Source organism: Thalassophryne amazonica, chromosome 1 (genome assembly GCF_902500255.1).
Source record: "Thalassophryne amazonica chromosome 1, fThaAma1.1, whole genome shotgun sequence".
Lineage (NCBI taxonomy): Eukaryota > Metazoa > Chordata > Actinopteri > Batrachoidiformes > Batrachoididae > Thalassophryne > Thalassophryne amazonica.
Window position 1 is genome coordinate 64,351,917 of NC_047103.1, and position 16,531 is coordinate 64,368,447.

At 39.3% G+C, this 16,531-nt stretch overlaps 1 protein-coding gene across 1 annotated transcript in view; it reads right to left on the reverse strand.

Moving 5' to 3' along the window:
- pck2 (phosphoenolpyruvate carboxykinase 2 (mitochondrial)) overlaps positions 1-16,531 on the reverse strand; it is a 74,815-nt gene that overhangs the window by 24,395 nt on the left and 33,889 nt on the right. Inside the window, exons 4-6 of the mRNA XM_034171219.1 lie at positions 2,697-2,767; positions 2,039-2,174; positions 1,721-1,908 (exon numbers count right to left, since the gene is read on the reverse strand). Coding sequence (XP_034027110.1) covers positions 1,721-1,908; positions 2,039-2,174; positions 2,697-2,767 — 395 coding nt within the window. The remainder of the gene's footprint in view (positions 1-1,720; positions 1,909-2,038; positions 2,175-2,696; positions 2,768-16,531) is intronic.

Below are 16,531 nucleotides of genomic sequence, written 5' to 3' on the forward strand. Positions count from 1 at the left end.
CAAGCATGGAGACATGCATTTGGAAGGCACATTGCGATTCATTAGATCACCTGCTTTGTCATACGCACAATGTACACTGCTAGGACTGCACACTGTCAATCAAATAATTTGTGACGGTTCAGTTTTACAAGTTACTATGGGTGTTGCCTGTGGGGATTCACGGGCTCTAGATTAGGTAGTGTTTATAAAATAGGTATCTGAAATTTTTCCAAGGGTGGTAATAAATCATGCAAAATTTCTATAATGAGTTGGAATGGTGTGCGAGTCCAGAATGTCTTTAGAACCTTAGACCTCAAGAGTTTTTAGAAGAAGAACTCAACCCTTTTACTTCTTGTTAATTACATAATTTTTTCATTCTTAATGTATTCAGAAATTGTTTAGGTTCTTGTTATCATATGCACACTGTTATTATCGTCATTATTATCATCATCATTTTTATTATTATTTTATTACTTCTATTATGTCATTTGATTTTTAAATGGACCACAATTTAAAAATGTGTTTTCACTTTCTTGCACATCCATGTATTTTTAATGTATTTACAATTACATTCTGTACTTACATTGAATTTACAAAAAACAATCCACACATGTACGCACGAATGCTTTTAATATATAGATTATTTACCACCCCCTGCTGAAATGACGTGCGAGTCCAGAGTGTAATTATCAACGTGCATTGTTCAGTGTTGGCTAATATCCACAGTTTCTCCAAAATTATTAGCTCTTTCAACATTCCGTTTTGGCAGTGTTTATCCTTGACCCAAAATACATAAGCATACCAAACGGCAAATGTCAGCGCTCCCCAGTTTGTCCGGGATCAAAGTTATAGGCATGCACTCACGCAGGCAAACACGCTTTTTTGTCTTTTCTGCATTCTTTTGCAAGCAGGTGCTTGTATTTTTACATACCCACAAACAAAGCTGGTAGCAGAAGACATCAAATGCACTACAGTTCTCACTTATGGTAACGGTAACATGACATTTACCTAAACTGACTAAACCAATTGAACTACAAAAACACAACAAATCAGTAACACAAGCAACGCTGTTTAACTAACATGAACCACAATAACATTTAAAACGTAAAACCCTTAACTCCCATGGTGCACTGCAGCATAACGTCCATTGTTCACCGTTGTTAACTAATATCGCTAATTTCTCCAAAAATATTAGTCCTATCAACCTTGCGTTTTTGCAGCATTCATCCTTGACACAAAATACATAAGCATACCAAACGGAAAATGTCAGCTCTCCTTAGTTTCTCTGCGATCAAAGCCACACTCATTGTCTATAATATAGACAAGGCAGGCTAACCTGTATTGCTTTGTTATGGCAGATAAATATTTCTTGCATAGTTAAAAGTTTACATTGCTATTGTATTTTTTGTACATAAAGTATTCTAAAGTTCAAATAATAACGCTCTGGTTTCTTCAGGCTTTTCAAACTGGCAGCATTATTAAATTACATATCGTGAGGAGAGAGAGAGAAAAGAAAAGAAAAGAAAAATCTATGAATATGGGGAAAAATGTGATCATTTTTTTGTTGTTTTTTTTGCCATAGCAGCCCGCCATTCTTTAGTTAACATAGGTGCAAGTGCAATTTCTGATAGCTCCGTTTTGTAAGTACACAAGGTCTCTGTTTCTGTGAGTTTTATGTCAGCCATTGGTGTGTGACAGGCTGTTTTGTTAGTTCTGTCAGCACTGGATCCTCATTTCTCACCAGCATGTGCTCCGCCAGCCATCCTTCATCTTTTGCTATTCGAGAGGCAATGCGGAGGGCAAAGCACTTCTTTCCCAAGAGAGAGTTTCCTCCGTAGCCACTGCCAAAGGACAGAATCTGCCTGGTGTCTGGCAGATGAGCTATCAAGACCTTGTCTGGGTTACAGGGCCATGAGTTCACCACAGGGGCTGAGGAGACAACACATGGGATGGATTGGGGAGGCGTAAATATGAGGGACTGAAGGAAAAGTCATGCAAGTGAAAAGAAAAAAAGAAGAAAAATATATAAATACAAAATCTTGCGCATGGGAGATGGTACCTGTGAGTGGTAAAGGCCGCCCCACAGAGTGCTGGCAGCGGACAAACTCCGCCCCTTCAGCTAGTTTGTTCAGGACCGGTGTGCCCATATGAGTCATGATCCTCATGCTGGCCACAACATAAGGTGAATCCGTCACCTTGCAAGACAGAAAAAGGGGTTTTATTTCACTCCATGATGGCAACCTTCCAGTAAGAAGTAATTATTATAATTTCTTAAACAAATTAATTTATAGTGACAAAAGCATATCTTTCTTGAATCAACACTTATAAAAACAAAATGCAAATATTCATGAAATGGCAATGAAATCATTGTGAAACATTCCTCATAAATCAACATTAATGTGACAGTTGCTAGTAATTAGAGCTACCTTGTGGAACAAAAGTACCCCAATCAGTGTTTAATTTGCTGAAATTGTATTGGATAAGAATTTGCACACATGCAACACTGACACTTCATATTAAACCGCATAACAACAGTCTGTTCACTCTCACAACCTAAAGGCAGCAGAACATAACCAGATGAATGGCACATTTTAATGTATATTTATGCCAAACTGTACATACAATGAAACATAAAAACTTTTTTTTTTTAGGCATACAGCAGCTGCAGCCCAGTTTATCCCTGAATCACAGCTTCATATAAAGTGCTTGCTCAGTACCTGGACTCCATATTTAGCCAGACTGGATTCTACAGGACCCATGCTGAAGGGAATCACATACATAGTCCGACCTAGAAAAAACATAAAGATAAGCATGACGCATGTCAGTCTGACAAGTATAAGCAGACATCATCTGCATTACCAGCTCGTGGTGTTCCTAAACAGTCTCCCAACAAAACTACTAATCAGGACAGACTCTGCTTAACATGTGAAATCTGACAGGATCAGGTGGACACAGAACAAGATGGCTGACATTTCCTACATTCTAGTAAAGTACATTAAGCATACATTTTCAACAATTACACTACTGTTTTGCAGTGGTGGGCACAGCTAACCAAAAAGTTAGCTTTGATAACAGATAATCAGCTAACTGAAAAGTGATCTTTTATAAAGCTAAACCGATAAACCACCCAAAAATTTATCGGAAGCTACAGCTAACCGATAACTTCCAGTATTGTCTCCGGTACACTTGCAACTACATATATCTTTATAATTTTAAATAATGCACTAATTCTGAAGTTTTTTAATAAACACAGACAGATGCCAAAGGGATTATGGGTAAACTGTGACTCCTGTTACACTGATTGGTTGACTCATTCATTCTATGTAAAAACCAACACGTTAGTGTGAGGTTTGTCGTGTGTTGGTGTTTACATATAACTGTGCTTTTGTAAAATATGCCATTTTTTATTTGTAAATAAAAGGCATTTGCAAAACAAAGCCAAGTAATTAGACAACTGTCCGATATAACCGGTGTCAAAATAAATAGAACACTGCCATCTACTGGTGCCCAGATGCTCAGTACTTCTGGAGAATACTGCCATGAACACTACTGGCCAGTAGATGGCAGCAGAGACCATGGAAACTTGCCAAAACAAAATTCCAGATAATCCGTGTCTGCTGCGTTTAAGCTGCGTAGAATTTAAGAAACGCAAACTGAATTTCAGACATCTTACACTCAACAAAAATATAAACGCAACACTTTTGGTTTTGCTCCCATTTTGTATGAGATGAACTCAAAGATCTAAAACTTTTACCACATACACAATATCACCATTTCCCTCAAATACTGTTCACAAACCAGTCTAAATCTGTGATAGTGAGCACTTCTCCTTTGCTGAGATAATCCATCCCACCTCACAGGTGTGCCATATCAAGATGCTGATTAGACACCATGATTAGTGCACAGGTGTGCCTTAGACTGCCCACACTAAAAGGCCACTCTGAAAGGTGCAGTTTTATCACACAGCACAATGCCACAGATGTTGCAAGTTTTGAGGGAGCGTGCAATTGGCATGCTGACAGCAGGAATGTCAACCAGAGCTGTTGCTTGTGTATTGAATTTTCATTTCTCTACCATAAGCCGTCTCCAAAGGCGTTTCAGAGAATTTGGCAGTACATCCAACCAGCCTCACAACCGCAGACCACGTGTAACCACACCAGCCCAGGACCTCCACATCCAGCATGTTCACCTCCAAGATCGTCTGAGACCAGCCACTCGGACAGCTGCTGAAACAATCGGTTTGCATAACCAAAGAATTTCTGCACAAACTGTCAGAAACCGTCTCAGGGAAGCTCATCTGCATGCTCGTCGTCCTCATCGGGGTCTCGACCTGACTCCAGTTTGTCGTCGTAACCAACTTGAGTGGGCAAATGCTCACATTCGCTGGTGTTTGGCACGTTGGAGAGGTGTTCTCTTCACGGATGAATCCCGGTTCACACTGTTCAGGGCAGATGGCAGACAGCGGGTGTGGCGTTGTGTGGGTGAGCGGTTTCTGATGTCAATGTTGTGGATTGAGTGGCCCATGGTGGCGGTGGGGTTATGGTATGGGCAGGCGTCTGTTATGGACGAAGAACACGTGCATTTTATTGATGGCATTTTGAATGCACAGAGATACCGTGACAAGATCCTGAGGCCCATTGTTGTGCCATACATCCAAGAACATCACATGTTGCAGCAGGATAATGCACAGCCCCATGTTACAAGGATCTGTACACAATTCTTGGAAGCTGAAAATGTCCCAGTTCTTGCATGGCCGGCATACTCACCGGACATGTCACCCATTGAGCATGTTTGGGATGCTCTGGACCGGCGTATACGACAGCGTGTACCAGTTCCTGCCAATATCCAGCAACTTTGCACAGCCATTGAAGAGGAGTGGACCAACATTCCACAGGCCACAATTGACAACCTGATCAACTCTATGCGAAGGAGTGTGTTGCACTGCATGAGGCAAATGGTGGTCACACCAGATACTGACTGGTATCCCCCTCCCAATAAAACAAAACTGCACCTTTCAGAGTGGCCTTTTATTGTGGACAGTCTAAGGCACACCTGTGCACTAATCATGGTGTCTAATCAGCATCTTGATATGGCACACCTGTGAGGTGGGATGGATCATCTCAGCAAAGGAGAAGTGCTCACTATCACAGATTTAGACTGGTTTGTGAACAATATTTGAGGGAAATGGTGATATTGTGTATGTGGAAAAAGTTTTAGATCTTTGAGTTCATCTCATACAAAATGGGAGCAAAACAAAAAGTGTTGCGTTTATATTTTTGTTGAGTGTATAAATATAACTCTAGAACAAAGACGACAGACAGTGTTTGACATAAGCAAGAGGACGTTAAAGAGCAAACAGGAAGCAAATTGTAGCTCACAATGATTTCAACTGAAAATAATGGAGAAGCAACCTGAGCTTCTTCTGGTATATTTACATAAAAAACACAATAATGTCTATAAACCCAGAGAATATATTCACGAGAGTTTTAGGCACAATATACAAAGAGTTTAATGCTGTTGTCCGTGTGGAGCCAGATCAGAGCGTCTCAAATGCATTTCTTCTGTCGTGAATGTACTTAGATTACCCATAATGCACCTGGACACAGCATGTCCACACTAAAACCATCAAAATTAGTGCATTACTTTAAAACTAAAACATATATCTGATATTTTCACTTTATAAAACTTCAGCCGTGATGTTAATTTAAATAACTTGTCCGAAAGTAGTTTGGTTAAAATTTTAACCATAAGTTAATACTGTATGCCTCTGGATGACTTGGGTGATATTGCCAGCAAACTAGCATGGGGTCAAAAGAAATGAATTTTTTCTGTTATGTGAGCAGTTCTCATTTCTCTGCAGAGGATAGAGCAGCTTCTTCTGAAACTAACTCTCCTCTGTTTGCAGAGGATAGAACTGCCCATCTACTACACTCAAATCTTGGATGTCAGACTTCATAAATGTTAGCGGTCTAAAAATTATTGGACCAAAATTCATCAGTAGATAATTAGTCCACTGATGGTTTTCAAAATTATCTGAAAAGCTAATCCGATAATGAAAACATTAGCTTCAATAATTAGCGGTTAGTGAACTGTGCCCACCACTGCTGTTTTACACAGAAATCACATTTACTGATGCACACCAACCTTGTACATCATGCTATATGTGCTAATGCTACAATGGTAAATAGACTATCATAGGTGTCAACCTGACTCCAGAAAGGGCAAAGAAGGTGCAGGTTTCTTTGTAACTACCAACTCCATCAGGTGAGTTCACTGATTAACAGCAGACGGGATGAGTTCATCAATGAAAAGGATTCGAACGGCCGACCCTTAGGTCAGAGGATGACCCGCTCTACCAACTGAGCTATTGCCATGTTTACAATGATGCAACGTACTCAAATGCACACTTGGAGATTAAGGACCTTGCCCAAGGGACCTGAGCGATCTGGCGGAGATTCAAATCAAAGATACTTACAATACACAGAATAATAATAAAAAAAAAAATACACACACACACACCACAGGTGATTTCTCTAAGCATGCAAGGTAAGCAGCTCGTGGACCACCTTACTGAAAATAATCTTTTTGAGCCACAGCAGGATGCTTTTAGAAAATATCATTCCACAGAGACAGCTCTCAAAGTGGTGAATGATCTTCTGCTTGCAATGGATTCAGACACCACTACGGTTCTGGTGCTGTTAGATCTTAGTGCTGCGTTTGATACCGTGGATCATCATATTCTACTCGACAGGCTGGAGAATCATTTTGGGGATTACTGGGAATGCCCTTGCATGGTTGACGACATACCTGACCAGTCGTTCTCACTGTGTTTTGTACAGTAACACTACCTCTAAACTTAGTGACATGAAATCTGGGGTTCCACAGGGGTCTGTCTTAGGCCCCCTGCTTTCCCCCTTTATACAGCACCCCTTGTGCATATGTCGAGGCAATCTGGGATCATTTTTCATTGCTCTGCTGATTATACTCAGTTATAAATGCCGAAACTGCTGGTAATCTCATCCACATAAAATCCTTAGAACAAGCGTGCCCAAGTTCGGTCCTTGAGATCTACCTTCTTGACACTCTTAGTTGTCTCCCTACTCCAACATACCTGAATCCAATGGAAGGCTCATTAAACGAGGGTCAGGAATGTAGATCACGAGGACCGAACTTGGGCACCCCTGCCTTAGAAGATTGCTTTACATCAGTGAAAAGCTGGATATCTAGCAATTCCCTACTTTTAAACTCTGATAAGACTGAAATGATGGTTCTTGGTCCAGTGAGACATCGGCATCAATTTCACCCGCTAACGCTTAGCCTAGGCTCGTGTGTCATACATCACATTGACAAAGTGAGGAACCTTGGGGCAATTTTTCATCATACGTTGTACTTTGACCTCCACATTAGAGATATTACGAGGACTGCTTTCTTCCACCTGCGAAATATAGCGAAGATTTGTCCCATCCTGTCTATGGCTGATGCTGAGACCCTGATTCATGCGTTTGTCTCTTCTAGACTGGACTACTGCAGTGTTCTATTTTCTGGTTTACAGCAGTCCAGCATTAGGGGTCTCCAATTTCTCTTGCAAATGACTGAAGTTATTTTAAAGTCAAATCCGCTCCCTCATCTTAACATTTAGCAGAGTTTTGTCAAACACTGGAAAGTCCAGACTTATAATTTACATAGTTTGTTTCAAACCTGGCCAAAGACTTAATCAACTTCACTTTTTTTTTTGTTTTGTTGTTGGATGATGAAACATCACATCTGCAGGCTTTTATGAGAACTACAAGGTGGAGTTCCTGATTCTGTTTTTTTTTTTTTTCTCTTTTCTCTCTATATGAGGTGTGGCTCTGTCCAGAGATGGGTGTAGTATCTGTTCCTGAAACAGTACACCAGCAAAATTTCCTGTATATTCATTTTGTGAATTGTGTCGGTAGCATGGCCCAAGCAGAGGGTCACCCCTTTGAGTCTGATCTGCTTGAGGTTTCTTCCTCAGAGGGAGTTTTTCCTTACCACTATCACCTGTGTGCTTGCTCTGTGATAAAGTGATAGAACCATTCACACAACAAAATCAGAAGCAGGTGCTCTTCTTAATTCACATAAGGATATTAATCAGTGGCAGCTGGCCAATAGGGGGTGTCCTCCCAGAGGTGGAGGGGAAAAATTCTAAAATATATATATTTTTTAAAAAGTATTAGCAATGTCAGTTTTACTTAATAGTATGTGCCTACATGTAATCTTAATTATTAAAACAACATTTCCACCAACTGACTCTCATTCAACAGTGCATTTCCACTGAAAGAAGCACAGAATGATGCATCATTTCTGTTGTTGGGTGCTCACTCATCAGCCGCTTGAAGTGCAGCGAGATGACCAATTGTGTATGTTGCTAAGGAAAATAATAAATATTTGGCCAATCAGCATCGCCAAATTTAATGGCTAGGGTCGCCCGTGGATTTATCAAAGTGCTGCTGTTTTTGGTGGAAACAGAAACCCCACCAACATTTGGGTTATATTTATTTATTTTGTTTCTGTGTGTTTTGCTGGAGTAAGCTGAAGAACTTCAGGACTTTACGATTGCTGTGTGCTCCGGATTCGCCTTCAGCTCAAGTGAGCTGATGAGCTGTTAGGATTTACTCCCGAATGTTGCTCCTGGTGTGCAAATGAGGATGAAAATTTAAGATAAAATTGAATGAGTGATGTTTGCTTGTTTTAGGGGGTCAAAGCTGTGATCTTTATTGGTACAGCGGACCAGTTATAATGGTTAGGGGAGACTGGGGCTGTTTGTAACAGTGTTCAAAGCTGCAGCCATGCTGCCATTTTGATTTCAGTTTCCATGTAATGAGAATCAGCCCACAGAAGTGAAATATCCTTTGGAGAATTTCACAGTCAAAAATGAATGATTTGCTCAGTTAAAAAAAAAATAAAAATAAAAAAAATTAAATTAAATAGCAATTTGCATGTTTTTTATTAAAGAAATTCTAACTCAGCCACTACTGAGTACCCGCAAGACACTTGTAGTCAGACTAACTCAGGTTTAGCAAAGCATTTAATTAAATGGTTTTGTGTAGTTAATTTGCTCTGTCCTCTACACTGTTAATTAATTTTAACCAATTTAATTTAAAGGTTTTGGTGTTATTAGTTAGCTGAAATATTTAAGTTATTACCTTAATATTCATATTCTCTATCTCTCTCTCTCTCTGTCTCGTGGTGTGAACATTGCCGTATATACATAATGTTCTTTTGTCAATTGAGGAATTTTTCCATATTTTGAATGAGTCTAAATTTGGTGATATTTTCTATTCTGTTAAGGTCGGTGTCACTGTGAACCGCAGGATCTGTTTGGCTGAAGACAATGGCTGTGCAGTACATCATGGTGTACTATTTGTGTAATTGGTGTCAAATGGTGAAATGTTCCTTGCTCAAGAACGTGAGTGCTGTATTGTATTTGATACTGTTCCTTTCCAAAGTATAAATGACGCCTAAAATAGTTGTAAATTGTTAACTTTATCTGTGAAACTGCTGATTTTGAGAAGGACATGAAATGATTATTATGGAATTGTAGTAATTTTCCGACTGTTCCTTTGAATGGCTGTACTGCACTAGGCAGGAAATCTACTGGCACAGCAGCCCCACCAAGACATTTTTTTCACCAGCTACCGCTGATATTAATAATACATTTCGTCAATTTTACAAAAAAATGTACACTTCTCAAACGTGTGGAAATACGAAAAACAATCAATTCCTTAAAAAACTGTAAGAGTCCAGGGCCGGGTGGGATATGCAATGAGTTTTACAAGAAGTTCCGCAGCATTATTACTCCATGTTTAGACAGAATGTACAACCCCTGGCAATAATTATGGAATCACCGGCCTCGGAGGATGTTCATTCAGTTGTTTAATTTTGTAGAAAAAAAAAAGCAGATCACAGACATGACACTAAAGTCATTTCAAATGGCAACTTTCTGGCTTTAACAAACACTATAAGAAAATCAGGAAAAATAATTGTGGCAGTCAGTAACGGTTACTTTTTTAGACCAAGCAGAGGGAAAAAAATATGGAATCACTCAATTCTGAGGAATAAATTATGGAATCACCCTGTAAATTTTCATCCCCAAAACTAACACCTGCATCAAATCAGATCTGCTTGTTAGTCTGCATCTAAAAAGGAGTGATCACACCTTGGAGAGCTGTTGCACCAAGCTGACTGACATGAATCATGGCTCCAACACGAGAGATGTCAATTGAAACAAAGGAGAGGATTATCAAACTCTTAAAAGAGGGTAAATCATCACGCAATATTGCAAAAGATGTTGGTTGCTCAGTCAGCTGTGTCTAATGTCTGGACCAAATACAAACAACATGGGACTATTGTTAAAGGCAAACATACTGGTAGACCAAGGAAGACATCAAAGCGTCAAGACAGAAAACTTAAAGCAATATGTCTCAAAAATCGAAAATGCACAACAAAACAAATGAGGAATGAATGGGAGGAAACTGGAGTCAACGTCTGTGACCGAACTGTAAGAAACCGCCTAAAGGAAATGGGATTTACATACAGAAAAGCTAAATGAAAGCCATCATTAACACCTAAACAGAAAAAAACAAGGTTACAATGGGCTAAGGAAAAGCAACCATGGACTATGGATGACTGGATGAAAGTCATATTCAGTGATGAATCTCGAATCTGCATTGGGCAAGGTGATGATGCTGGAATTTTGTTTGGTGCCGTTCCAATGAGATTTATAAAGATGACTGCCTGAAGAGAACATGTAAATTTCCACAGTCATTGATGATATGGGGCTGCATGTCAGGTAAAGGCACTGGGGAGATGGCTGTCATTACATCATCAATAAATGCACAAGTTTACATTGATATTTTGGACACTTTTCTTATCCCATCAATTGAAAGGATGTTTTGGGATGATGAAATCATTTTTCAAGATGATAATGCATCCTGCCATAGAGCAAAAACTGTGAAAACATTCCTTGCAAAAAGACACATAGGGTCAATGTTATGGCCTGCAAATAGTCCGGATCTTAATCCAATTGAAAATCTTTGGTGGAAGCTGAAGAAAATGGTCCATGACAAGGCTCCAACCTGCAAAGCTGATCTGGCAACAGCAATCAGAGAAAATTGGAGCCAGATTGATGAAGAGTACTGTTTGTCACTCATTAAGTCCATGCCTCAGAGACTGCAAGCTGTTATAAAAGCCAGAGGTGGTGCAACAAAATACTAGTGATGTGTTGGAGCGTTCTTTTGTTTTTCATGATTCCATAATTTATTCCTTAGAATTGAGTGATTCCATATTTTTTTCCCTCTGCTTGGTCTAAAAAAGTAACCGTCACTGACTGCCACGATTTTTTTTCCTGATTTCTTATAGTGTTTCTTAAAGCCAGAAAGTTGCCATTTGAAATGACTTTAGTTTTGTGTCATGTCTGTGATCTGCTTTTTTTCTACAAAATTAAACAACTGAATGAACATCCTCCGAGGCCGGTGATTCCATAATTTTTGCCAGGGGTTGTACAAGAAGGCCTTTGAAATCGGCACATTACCAGCAACATTAAATGAAGCTACCGTAGCGCTTATTCCAAAGAAACGGAAAGTCTTACAGCAAGCAAGTTCTTATAAACCAATATCTTTGTTAAATCCTGGCTAAATCCTTAGCAAGAAGACTCAGTCTGCACATGGCCAAACTGATACACCCTGACCAGACAGGGTTCATCCCAAACAGACATTATTTTCATAATGTCAGGCACCTCTTCAATATTATGTACTCTCCCAGACACCCTAAGTAAGACTTGCTCATTTTGAGGTTAGATGCCAAAAAGGCCTTTGATTGTGTTGAGTGGTCCTATCTTTATGCTATACTAGAAAAATTTGAATTTGGTTCAAGGTTTATTTCATGGATTAAATTATTATGCACAAATCCTAATGCTAGAATTCTTACCAATCGCAGTTTCAGATACATTTAATTTGTACAGGGGCGGGGACGTCCGGCATGGTGCTCTACTAGTTGGGTGCGTGTTTGGAGCTCCCAAATATTTTGAAAAATATGCAGACAGCCTCTTCCAATTTATTTAAACACCTGAATGATCAATTAAACGCAGGTAACAGCCAAGATGCCAGCAAAACTGAACCCCAAATTGAAATTATCCAAGACAGCAGAGGAATCTGGGTCAGTGTTGCCCTCGGAGCTAGCATGCTACCAAGCTAGCAATGAGGATGCTAATGATAGCTCACGTCAAATCCTAGCCGCTATTAACTCTCCAAGGGGTAATTTTACAACAATGAATGAAGATTTTGCTTCCAGATTTGACAGTATTATGAGTGCAGTCAATAAAGTGCAACGAGATTTGGTCATTTTGAAGACTCGAATGTCAGAGGCTGAAAGAAGAATAGGCGACAATGAGGACGAGGTATCACTTCTGAAGGCGCAAACAACTTCCACAAGCACCTGTGTGGAAGAGGTGATGCGTAAAGTGGACAGCCTTGAAAATCATGGACGACGCTCTAATCTACGGCTGGTCGGTCTGCCAGAATCCAAAGGAGGAAGTAATATGTGTGCTTTCCTGGAAAACTGGATTCCAAGTGTACTTGGTGAACAAATCTTCCCTCAACCTTTGATTATTGAGAGGGCATACCGTGTTGGCAGAGTGGATGGCAGTGGAGCGGAGACTGCTGCTCGCCCCAGGGCAATGGTGATGAAGTTTCTAAACTACGCCGACAGGGTACGTGTGATGAGAGCAGCCAGGAGTACGGGTGACATACTCGTTGATGGAAAGAAAGTGATGTTTTTTCCAGATGTATTTGTGGACTTATTAAAACGGAGGAAAGTTTTTGATCCTGTCAAGAAGGAGCTGGCTGCTCTCAATATTCGAGAATTACGCTACGGAATAATCTACCCAGCTTCACTACTTGTGACCATTGGAGGAAGACGCCGCATCTTTGACAAGGCAACAGCAGTGGAACTGTTTGTGCGGAGGCTGAAGTCAGAGAGGGATGGAGCATCACCTGGAGCTGATTGAAGTTCTGTCGTCATGCCATGGATCTGCGTAATCAGGTGACTCTGTCCTCGTTTTCTACCACTATTATTTTTGGACATAAGACTAGATGGTCAATAATGTTTCAGTTACGTTTGGTTGCTAATTATATTTGAAGAGAGAACATAAGAGGCCTGTTCTGTTTGTAACACTTTTATTATTATTATTTTTTTCTACACGGAGCCCTGCCCAGTCTCACTAAGCATGCTGTTCCTCAAGCATGTGGACCAGCTCAGCTTCATACTCGCTCTTTACGTAGGGAAGGTCTTTTGGAAGTGTACACAGGGAAAGGGGGTTGGGCATTTCATTTGGGGAAACGCACCTTGTTTGTTCTAGCTGTAGGCCCTGTTTTTTTGTCATGAATTTATGGTGGTATTTTTTTTGTTTGTTTGTTTTGATAATATCAAGCACACTCAATTTCCTGGCATTCTGTTATGGCTTCTGAATTACAATTTACATCTTGGAATGTGAGAGGACTGAACAAGCTTGTCAAACTCAAACAAGTAATAAATAGAATTAAAGATTTAAAAGCTAAGATAGTGTTTTTACAAGAAACACATTTGACACCAGAAAATATAGTGAAAGTGAGACGGAGATGGCCTGGACAGGTTTTTTCAGCCTCTTTTAGTTCCCAATCCCGTGGTGTCATCACTTTAATACATAATTCAATACCATTTCGTCTAATAAATGTAGATGTGAACAGGAATGGAAGATATCTATTGTGCAATGTGAAATTAATTCACTGTGATTCAATCTAGTGAATTTATATGGTCCCAATGATGAAAACTCGTTTTTTTTTTCAGAAATTTGTTTTTATTCCTTGCTAATCTACCTGGTTTTTATATTATTGGTGGTGATTTTAATTGTACGGTTCAACCTGAAATCAATAGATCAACAGGGAGGGATACCTCGCACACCTAGTCTCACAAAGAGTTACTTAATTACATCAGTGAATTGAATTTGATAGATGTATGGAGAAAATATCACTCTAATCAATCTGTTTTCTCATGGTTCTCTGCCACTTGTCAAACGTTTTCTAGAATAGACTATTTTTTGGTTTCTGCTTCCCGTATATCTTCAATAACTAAAAGCTGGTATAATAGCATCATTATTTCAGACCATTCTGCAGTCTTTTAACTTTAAAACGCTTTCAGCACGGCCATCCACTAGATGGCGCCTCCAATCTTTCTGGCTGAGGGATCCAGAATTCATGGATTATATTGGTGCTCAAATTGCAGATTTCTTTAATAATAATACAGCTCAAACCTCAGCCTCTATTTGCTGGGAAGCGTTTAAAGCTTTTTTAAGGGGTCATATGATATGCTATACAAGATTTAAACACAAATCTTGGAGACTGGAAATGGAGCAGCTAGAAAATAAAATTGATCAAATTCAATCAAAACATTTTAATAACCCCTCTGAACAGTCATATAAAGAACTACTCGAATTAAGAGCCAAATATAATCTTCTTTCTGTTAATAGAGCCACTAAGAGTCTCCTTAGACTGAAGCAGTCATATTATGAGCAAGGAGAGAAAGCTAGTAAATTGCTAGCTTGGAGTATAAAACAATCAGAAATAGAGAGAACAATAAATACAATAGAAACAAATAAAAATGTAGAAACTTGTGACTTTAAAGAAATTAATGACGAATTTAAAACGTTTTATGAAAATCTGTATTGCTCCAATATCTCCCCATCAGCTTTAGAGAACCAAATTGAATTTTTGGATTCACTAAACATTACTCCTCTTGAAGAAAACATCCTGGCAGATTTGGACTTAGAAATTTCTACTGATGAACTAGCAGCGGCTGCCAGCAGTATGAAGGGCTCAAAAGCTCCAGGGCCCGACTGTATTCCAAATGAAATATATAAACCTTTTCGGAATTACTGATGCAGGCCGCTGCTTGAAATGTTTATGGAGTCTTTGCACGATGGATCCCTGCCACCCTCACTGAACATGGCTGTAATCACATTACTATTAAAGCAAGGCAAAACTCCCACTTTGTGCGGATCATATCAACCAGTATCCTTATTTAATAACGATCTCAAAATTCTTTGTAAGGCTTTGGCAAGACGCTTGGAGAAACTGCTACCACAACTAGTGCACCCGGACCAGAACGGTTTTGTTCAGGGACGGCAGGGTTTCCATAACATAAGGCGGGTGCTCAACATTGTGTCTGAGAGTTCTGACCGCATGGACAATGCCATTTCTATCCTGGACGCCGAGAAAGCCTTCGATAAGTTGGAATGGCATTTCCTGTTTGAAGTTCTTCAGAGATTTGGGATAAAAAAAGTCTTTTCTTTCTTGGATCAAATTACTTTATTCTGATCCCCAAGCAATGGTACTTACAAATGGACACTTATCCACCCCTTTTAACCTACACAGAGGTATGAGACAGGGTTGCCCCCTGTCTCCATTATTATTTACTCTAGCAATCGAACCGCTTGTGGTAGCGATTCGCAATCACTCTGTGCTGAAAGGTATTACAATAGGTGATAGAGAGCGTAATTTTACGTAATTTTATTCTGCTCCAATTTGACACAGACAATACCTGCATTATTGGATTTAATTAATTTTTATGGTAGCTTTTCAGGGTATAAAGTTAATAGTTCAAAATCAACAATATTATTTATGAATCAGCTAGAACGCATTAACCCCCCAATTTTTACACCCTTTGAAATATGTGTACACAGGTTTATTTACCTTGGTGTCAAGATTACCCCTACAATTGATGAAATTATCCCCAAAAATTATAATGATCTTACTGAAAAAGTTACCAATTTAATAAATAGATGGGATAAGTTACCCATCTCAATGATTGGCTGAATTAGCATACTAAAAATGCCAATTCTGCCTAAATATTTATATTTATTTCAATCCATCCCTCTTGCAACCCCGTTGCATCACTTTTTAAGCTTCTGAAGAATCTTTTTTCAAATTTTATTTGGAACAACAAACATCCCAGAACCAGACTCTCTCTCTTGTATTTGCCTTATGATCGGGGTGGCTTGAGACTGCCAAATCTTGAGTGGTATTATTGGGCTGCTCAGATAAGAGCAGGGATGTTCTATTTTGAGCAAAAGTCCCCACCTGCTTGGGTTTCAATTGAGAAATATCTGATCAATGTGCCTCCAAATTTATATTTATACTCAGCTAACAAGTAAAATGACTTAAAAACACAAAAAAACCAATTTCTATTCGGAATACATTATCAGTATGGCACACCTCTCAGTTGTATTTAGAGGAAATGTGGAACTTTCTCAATTCTCACCCATCTTGGTAACAAGAGTTTGTTCCAGGTAGGGCAGGACTCTGGATTCAAAAGTTGGTCAATTCAGGGGTTAGCAAAATTGCAGACTTATATGATGCCAATGGGACACTTATGTCATTTACGGAGCTCACATCTAAATACAACATTCCAAAAAAACACTTTTTAAATACTTGCAGCTCAGGAGTTTATTCTTTCTAAACAAAAAAAATGGTCTGTCATTACCCTCTCTGTCCACACT